We start from the raw sequence: 9,304 nt of genomic DNA, 5'->3' as shown, positions 1-9,304 counted from the left end.
GGCATTTTTTTTTACTTGTAACAATAATGCAGCACGTTTAACGCTACCTGCGCCCTCGACCGACTGTCTGACTGACTGCCCGGGTAGCATGAGGTGTTAGGAAGGACGCGCGTGCCAGTGCATCGTAGGTGGTGGAAGTGTGCGGAGGGTGGGATACCAGGCGCTACACAACTCCCGTGAAGTCGGTGCAGTGAAGACGTGATAATTCAAAGCCAAATTTAAGTCTATGTATCGGAAATTGCAGTGTAAATAACTCAAACGGCTTAGTAGAACAGGTGGTGACGGCACGAGCAGGATTCACCCAGTGTTTATTATAGGGCCCCCTGGCTCCCCCTTAAAGCATGTCACCCATTGCTCAGCTGGTGGTCTGTACAACTAAGAAAAAGTAAGTCGTGCAGTATTATGTTCTCTCAGTCGTTTTTGTTAACATAGAGAGCAATCTTACGAGGCCGCCACGGTAACAACAGCAGTAACACAGGAATTTCCGTTATTCCCAACCCATATACTGAAGTACTGTAAAGTATTGGACACTTATGGTATATGATTTGAATTGACTAGTATCATTATCATATATAAATATAATACCTTGTGATAATTGCGGTTAAAATTTTTATGTATAGATGATATTTAAAAAAAAAATCTCTCTCTCTCTCTCTCTGTATATATATATATATATATATATATATATATATATATATATATATATATATATATATATATATATATATATATATATACATTATAAAGTTAAATGTGCCATCAAAGTATTCAGAGATCTTGAACAGACATGGAAGTTTAGTGTTGTTCACTTAAGCCTTGAGGCACTTATAAGGTATCGTGGAATTTCTCGGGTTATATTATCTTCAAAGGCCGACCGTAAATGCTAGATGACTAAGGTAAACACCACCATAATATCTTGTGTCAATGTAAGATATTATTTAAATACATGCTATAATTACACTAATGGACTATTACAACATAATTATACCGTATCATCCTCATTACCATAACATTCACATAATCCATTCTCATATTATTATGAATATGTGGTGATCGTAACGTTGAATGTGTCTCCTGAGAACATTTTCTGAAACAAAAACTGAGTACAGTAACGTAAAGATACAAAGGAATTTCCTGTTCACCTTTGGGACCTGATGTACACATTGTAACAGTTCTGGGACCTCATATATACAAGCTCTAACAGTTCTAGGACCTGTTGTACGTTGTAACAGTCCTGAGATCTGCTGTACACGTAACAGTTTTGGGACCTGTTGTACAGTACATACAGGGGCATTCTAACATGGCCTGGGCAGCAATACGATACTAGGGTCAACATCAGTCTACGGTTATAAGGTGAATTCCACAAAACCTAACCAAACCAAACTTTACATGTAACAATAATATTTGGACGCTGGGAAATTCGGGCTGGTTGGACTTTATCCGCCTCAATCGTGGTGAGTGATTTCACCCAATGTGAAATACGTAGTGGGATTTTGCCGAGAACTTCGAGTTTGTAAAAATGCAGTTATCTTCAAAAGTGATATTAAACACCACCAGGCTTGGAAGTTTGGATGTTGTGTTAACTGAGCGTTGTCGCAGTAACCACGGAAATTGCCACACAAATCTTGTGGACTCATGAAACTAAAAGTTTAATCAAGCAGCATAAACATAGGTGCTCTGTTGCATAACTTAATGCTCCGGAAACTTGTCGTGTTTGAATTTGTTTTTATACCGTTATTACTGCTCTTCAACAACGAAGGTCTTTAAGCGCTTAACAACATTACAAATTATAAGATATAACAGTTGGTTTTCAGCTTTACTTTGTTGAAACCAAGTCCTGCTTTCCCACTGCAGCGTCACATTACCTTCAGTGTTACGAAATATTTATGCAATGAAATATCAGACTGACATTTTAAGTTTAATTAATAATGTGCGTAAATTGTAATATATTGTAATTATTTATGCTTCGATTATTATATGAGATATAATATGAAATATAATCCAGCATTATGAAAGAGTTATAATAGAAATGTAAAAGTATAAATGATGGGCGCCATGTGATTGTTTTTGACCAGTGTGGGCATTTTTGGATTTGTGTGTGTGTTGTGCTCATGTTTTGTATGTAATAATGTTTGTATCTACTCTATCTGTGTAAGAATGTATCTAAACTAACGTGCATGTATGTGGGTGTGTTGCCTCACTCTGGACAAAGCGAAAAACGGCATATTTGGCATCTGTGACGGTGAAGGAAGCAGCAACAACTTGGCAAACAGGTTCTAGCTGAAGCTCCACAGTGGGTGAACTTGTCACCATGACACGCACCCGCTCTCCACCAGTGGCAGCATAAACAAATATTCACATGCAGATATTTTATTCACGCACATACGTACAAGTTCATACCGCCATTAGATACACAGCGCAGAAACAAGAATTCCTGTGATGAAGTGAGTTGATGCCTTAACCTATATATGACTAGAAATGTATCTAAGCAACTTAACCTGTTTATCAAGACAATAACTCGAGGAAGCTTGTCTACTCTGTATCCCGGCAAAGATGCGCTGTCGCCTTGTTATATACGACTGTATTGATATCCTGCGGTCCAGAGACAAACGAATTCTTCTGTGTATCACTAAGCTGTTATAACAAAAATAAGATCTCTGGAAGTTGGAGCATATGACCATAATTGTTCCAGTAATAGTCTATGAGGAATTCCACTGATTGTTTTGGACATATTGAGAGTACCAAATTGTTTATGACTTAACTATAACACACAGGTAGAACAGTGGATTAGGTTAGGTTACGTTATTTGGATTATATGGGTTAGTTTATCTGAATTGGTGTAGCAGCTGGTGTAGAAAGTATTTTGAAAATCGCGCCAAATTGTCTGATGGCTGACGTAGCAATAGCGTTGGGTGTTTCGTCACCGTCCGTACTGATGTTATGGTGTGGTACAGTAGTGAGGAGGAGGATGGGTGGTAGGTCATTTCTAGATAAAGTGTGAGTGGTTGTGGTGGGCGGCTGGGTCACTCGTCCCGCTTCACACCCACCATATTACTAGATGGTCGCGGACGTGGCGGTTTGTTGGTTAATGATGGTAAAGTATATACTTATCACACTCATCAGTTTAAGTCATATCGGTAATTCGCCAAGCTGAATAAAATTACAGTCAGGAAGGCTACAACATTATTATGGGAAGTGTTTTCGTATATTTTGATGCCTCAATTGTCAGGGTGAATAAGTCTTAGTATCTTACAACATAACTTTTCAAGATTTAGGTCGACAGCCACGCCGTTCTTACCGTCGAACGTCCAACACTGACACAGGAACAAAGCTATCAACGTTTCATAGCCCGTCGAGGAGCTGGTTCGTTGCGTCACTGCTGTAAGTCGACTATAATTGCGTTGGATGTAATTGTTTCTTGTGTGTGCTGGTGAGGGGAAAATGGCCCGTGTTGACTGGGCATTAGTAGAGGAATTATGAATGAATTTCTGACTTGCGACATGAGAGGAATTGATTGTGGGGGTGACTAAACACTTGTCACTTGGGGTCTAAAATTTGTTGTGTTGCGTTACGTCTTCTGGTATAATGGTGTGTTTAATGTACATGTAGCTGTCGTAATAGTTGAGATATAAGACTAAATAAAGGTCATTACTTTAAATTAATCAAATAAATGACGGTAAATCGTTATAAATTATATCGCAAGTTGGTAAATAAGAAGGTTGGCGGGCCCTAGAAAGTGACTGGCTGGCTCGTGTCCTCGACCTTAGCCCAGTGAAGGGGGAAGTTACCGGAAGTGGCGCCACTTACCACCACACACGTCACTACCACCACACTTCACTACCACACACGTCACTACCACCACACACGTCACTACCACCACACGTCACTACCACCACACACGTCACTACCACCACACACGTCACTACCACCACACACGTCACTACCACCACACACGTCACTACCACCACACGTCACTACTCACCACACACGTCACTACCACCACACACGTCACTACCACCACACACGTCACTACCACCACACGTCACTACCACCACACACGTCACTACCACCACACACGTCACTACCACCACACACGTCACTACCACCACACGCGTCACTACCACCACACAGTAAATATGCTTTTTCTTTGCGTATTAATAGTAAGATGCGGTTGTATTACATTTTGTTGTGTTAGGTTAGCTTAGGCCTGGTTTGGTTTAACGTTGAGTTGTATCATAGTATCAGTAGATTCAATTTCCTCTCCGTGTGGACGAATAGTTAGAAAATATTGTATTGAAATTTGTTTGTGTTAAGCAATATGTAATTTTTTCCTGGTTGATCCTTCCCAGCCCGACGGTCGAGGGTGAGGTGAGTCAATTACCTGGAACCATTCTAGGGGAGAGTGTAGGACACCTGGTGGCACCTCAGGCAGGTGACTCACTCACTGAACTTGTACCTCTCACACAGTCACCAATCTTCAACAGTCACCACTCTTCACAATCACTCACACAGTCACCACTCTTCACAATCACTCACACAGTCACCATTTAGATTATTAAATAATAATTCACGTTTGATCAGTTAGTTTAGGTTTCTTCTCTGTTATGTTACTCAGATAAAGGTTAGGTTAAGATAAATTAGGGTTAGGTAAGAATAAGGTCAAATAAAGTTTGGTTTGAGTTAGAATTAGGTTAAGTGAAGTTAGGTTTAATTAAAGTTTAGGTCAAGCTGATTTTAGAGTTTAATTAAAGTTAAATATTGTTGGACAGGAAATTATGTAAATTATAGACAGATAAAACGGTGTAATGTGACAGTTACTGCGTCATGGTGGGTGTACAGTACACAGTGGTCGCCCTCCCACGGTGTCTGGGGTGTTGTTGTACACTATCGGCCGTTACTCTACACTACACTGTATTAATAAATAATCTACACCCTGAGGTCGTCATTCACTTCACTACCACTGGATCGTCGACTTCTGCAGCCCACCTTTTTATCGGTCATATCATAGAGCACCATTGCAGGCAAAAGGTGGGCGAACGTTCGTCTGACGTGTAATTACGGGGTAGAGAAGAGTATTGCCAGTCAGGATATCTTTTGTTAGCATTGTATTTTAATGGTAGAAGCCTACGCGTCTCACCTACTAAGTACAAGGGAGCGGAAATGTGTCATGAGGGCGTTTCAACACAGCGGATTGTGTGATGTATGTAAGATAAGTTGATCTCTTAGCTGGGGTGAGAGATAACTCCTGGTGTACGGGGTCTATCTCTTAGCTGGGGTGAGAGATCGGGGTCTATCTCTTAGCTGGGGTGAGAGATAACTCCTGGTGTACGGGGTCTATCTCTTAGCTGGGGTGAGAGATAACTCCTGGTGTACGGGGTCTATCTCTTAGCTGGGGTGAGAGATAACTCCTGGTGTACGGGGTCTATCTCTTAGCTGGGGTGAGAGATAACTCCTGGTGTACGGGGTCTATCTCTTAGCTGGGGTGAGAGATAACTCCTGGTGTACGGGGTCTATCTCAGCTGGGTGAAGTGGTCTGGTGTTAACTAAATAAAATATTAAAAGTGGCGTCCCGTAGTGAAGGGATCAGTGGACAGAGTTTATTTGGTTTTGGCGCTATTCTTAGGCTGTTATCCCCTACGGTCGACTGCCAGTGAACCTTCCACGGTACGGTAGAATCTCACTGCAGTTACGAAGCTATTCTGTACCGTGTGTTTTTGTTGTAGCTGAAGAGAGCCTGTAAAAGTGAGGTTAAGGGAGCCTGTAAGAGTGAGGTTAAGGGAGCCTGTAAGAGTGAGGTTAAGGGAGCCTGTAAAAGTGAGGTTAAGGGAGCCTGTAAGAGTGAGGTTAAGGGAGCCTGTAAGAGTGAGGTTAAGGGAGCCTGTAAGAGTGAGGTTAAGGGAGCCTGTAAGAGTGAGGTTAAGGGAGCCTGTAAGAGTGAGGTTAAGGGAGCCTGTAAAAGTGAGGTTAGGAGCCTGTAAAGTGAGGTTAGGGGCCTGTAAGAGTGAGGTTAAGGGGCCTGTAGAGTGAGGTTAAAGGGGCCTGTAGGTGAGTTAAGGGGGGGCCTGTAAGAGTGAGTTAAGGGGCCTGTAAGAGTGAGTTAAGGGGAGCCTGTAAGAGTGAGGTTAAGGGGCCTGTAAAGTGAGGTTAAGGGGCCTGTAAAAGTGAGGTTAGGGGGCTGTAGGTGAGGTTAGGGAGCCTGTAAGGTGAGGTTAAGGGGCCTGGCAGAGTGAGGTTGAGGGCCTGTAAAAGTGAGGTTAAAGGAGCCTGTAAAGTGAGGTTAGGGGCCTGTAAAAGTGAGGTTAAGGGAGCCTGTAGGTGAGGATTAGGGGCCTGTAAAGTGAGGTTAAGGAGAAAGTGAGGTTAAAGGAGCCTGTGTGAGGTGAGGTTAGGGGCCTGTAAAGTGAGTTAAGGGGCCTGTAAGAGTGAGGTTAAGGGGAGCCTGTAAAGTGAGGTTAAGGGGCCGCCAGAGTGAGGTTAAGGGGCCTGTAAAGTGAGGTTAAGGAGCCTGTAAAGTGAGGTTAAAGGGGCCTGTGAGTGAGGTTAAAGGGGCCTGTAAAGTGAGGTTAAGGGGCCTGTAAAAGTGAGGTTAAGGGAGCCTGTAGAGTGAGGTTAGGGAGCCTGTAGGTGAGGTTAAGGGAGCCTGTAAAGGCGGGAGTTAGGGCCTGTGAGGTGAGGTTAGGGCCTGTAAGAGTGAGGTTAAGGGGCCTGTAAAAGTGAGGTTAAGAGGAGCCTGTAAGAGTGAGGTTAAGGGAGCCTGTAAGAGTGAGATTAAGGGAGCCTGTAAGAGTGAGGTTAAGGGAGCCTGTAAGAGTGAGGTTAAGGGAGCCTGTAAGAGTGAGGTTAAGAGAGCCTGTAAAAGTGAGGTTAAGGGAGCCTGTAAGAGTGAGGTTAAGGGAGCCTGTAAGAGTGATGTTAATATTTCAGTGTGTACATTACTATAGAGAGATGTGTTGTGAGATATGTAAGGCAGCCTGGCCCAGGGGTCAGGTGGTGTCGGGGGGAGAGCCTTGTGGGGTGAGTCACTGGGATCTTGTGGTGGTCCGTCCTCCTGAATCTCACTTGGTACGTGGGGACGAAATCTCGCCGGACACTTCCCATTGGACAAAATCTCGTCGGACACTTCCCATTGGACAAAATCTCGCCGGACACTTCCCATTGGACAAAATCTCGCCGGACACTTCCCATTGGACAAAATCTCAGCAGCTGAAATAGGAAAGTGAACAACATCCAGGCAGATGTAGTTTATTTTGTGTCCTAATAATTATCATGTTAACTTGGGCGTGCTTTTATTATGGTTAGGTTAGGTTGTTTTTGTTATATAGCTTTCTCTTTCCTCATCTTTGTCTCCGGAAGTTGGGGGGCACCTATGCCTTTCTCTCCAGCATGCAGGTAGAAAGAATCTCTCTCTCTCTCTCTCTCTCTCCACGTCCCCAGTAGGTAGGAGGACGGACCCACACATGACCTGGGTGTTGCCCCCCCCCCCACACTCTGGAGGTGCGTGAGTCAGGCGCTGGACTCAACATCTCCCCCAAGTTATACTCCCTGTACCTGGTGATAATGTAACTACTGACGGCAGAGTCTCGGGGCTGTTTAGGCGCTGCTTTAATACACCATTCTGGGTTCTCGTAAATTTCACGAGTTAATTTAAAGTCTTGGGGTGATTTCGACGCCATATTGATTTGTGATCACAGCAGGCAGTTGGGTGTGTGGTCACATTTTTAAGTGAGGAGGAGAATTTAACCTACAAGAAGTCTGTGAAAATCAAAGCCCAGGTTGATGATTTTCAAAGACTAATAAGATAATTCCCCCGTAAGTGTAGAGAGAATACATCTATTAGGGTAAAGTCTTGGTGTAGTGTCATCGTTATTTGTTTTACGAGAGCAACTGTTAGGGAGGTTAGTGTTATAAGCCGGGGTAGAGATTTCAAGCGATCCATTTCATTATTCTAACTATATCAATAAAACCTTCAGTGTTGTAAGGTTACGACACACCATGACAATCCTGAGGCGTGGGTGGCTGATAACACTCATTAATGGCTTCCGCTCCTCGTATCAAACAGTGATAATTCTTCCTATTTTTTATTGCTATATACTTGTGTGATAATGTGTATATAAATACCTTCTGTAGTAATAGATTAAGTGGGGCGTTGAGGATAAGGAGGCGTTGTTTATGTTGCTTTATTGATGCTGGGAGTGGTGGGGTGTATAAGGCTTCAGGTAACACGTACAGTACATCATGTTATAAGAGTAAGGACCCTGTACAGAGTGGTGGGGTGTATAAGGCTTCAGGTAACACGTACAGTACATCATGTTATAAGAGTAAGGACCCGGTAGTCGGTAAGCTCACGTGTGGGACCAAATTAATTTGTACATGAAGTGACGCACCGTAACTATAGTCCGTTACAATAAGTGAACACATTAACTCGGTACACTTGTCAGGTTCATTATGTTATGAACAGCGTTTCTGGCTGGCGTTATCTGTAGGGCTGTACCTTATTGTCGTCCTGGTGGGGGAGGGGATGCCTTACAGTAGCATCCTAGTTCCTTTACACACACACACAGCTCGTGACCTTTGTGGTGATCGTCAACATAATCTAGTGCTTCACTTGATGGATCAGGACAGATCTTGCCGCTGTGAGGTGCATCACTCACACAGATTTAATGTAAGGGAGAGAGAGAGAGAATATAGAAAGTAAGAAATGTAGAAAGCAGAGACAGTAAGAAAGAGAAATTAAGAGTGAAAGTGAGATAAGATATCAGGAGAGAAAACAAGACACAACACAGAAAAACATAATAGGAGGAGGGGGGGGCACTAGTGACGCAGGGCCCCACCGGTACTGTAGAGGATGGTAGCCAAGGGCGCCGCCTCTAGACGTTACGGGGCAATAAAGGGAATATCTGGGCCAGATTTTATCCTGACCTGAATCTTTCCACGACGCCTTAACCCTAAATTACCTGCTCATGGTTGTTGTTGTAGTTGTTATTATAGTCGTGGTGGTGGTTGTTGTTGGTGTGGTGGTGGTGGTTGTTGTGGTGGTGGTAATGAGAGTGTGTAGTGGTGGCAGTAATGGTGTGTGGTGTTATAGACTAGACCATCTCCGCAGACTAGTTCTACACGCTCACAATACTCGACATAAAGTTTATTTTAACCTTAGATATTAATGGAAATATTTCACAGTACTGTACCGGTATACGCACCTATACAAATCTTGACCCAGGTAATGTGATACGTAACGTCATCGGTCTGTATGGTGACGTCATCGGTCTGTATGGCGACGTAGTTAGCCTGATTGTCCTCTTCAGCC

General features: G+C 43.3%; 1 protein-coding gene across 1 annotated transcript in view; it reads left to right on the top strand.

Annotated features, from left to right (window-relative positions):
- The first annotated feature begins 132 nt into the window (after positions 1–132).
- The window catches only part of LOC121869994 (casein kinase I-like), a 93,603-nt gene continuing 84,431 nt past the window's right edge, over positions 133–9,304 (top strand). The window contains exon 1 of the mRNA XM_042371676.1: positions 133–385. Coding sequence (XP_042227610.1) covers positions 342–385 — 44 coding nt within the window. The 5' untranslated portion in view covers positions 133–341. The remainder of the gene's footprint in view (positions 386–9,304) is intronic.

The sequence above is a fragment of the Homarus americanus genome, unplaced genomic scaffold (assembly GCF_018991925.1).
Source record: "Homarus americanus isolate GMGI-L3 unplaced genomic scaffold, GMGI_Hamer_2.0 scaffold14467, whole genome shotgun sequence".
NCBI lineage: Eukaryota > Metazoa > Arthropoda > Malacostraca > Decapoda > Nephropidae > Homarus > Homarus americanus.
The sequence above is the reverse complement of the archived record's forward strand: the minus strand, read 5'-3'. Positions and strand labels throughout refer to the sequence as shown.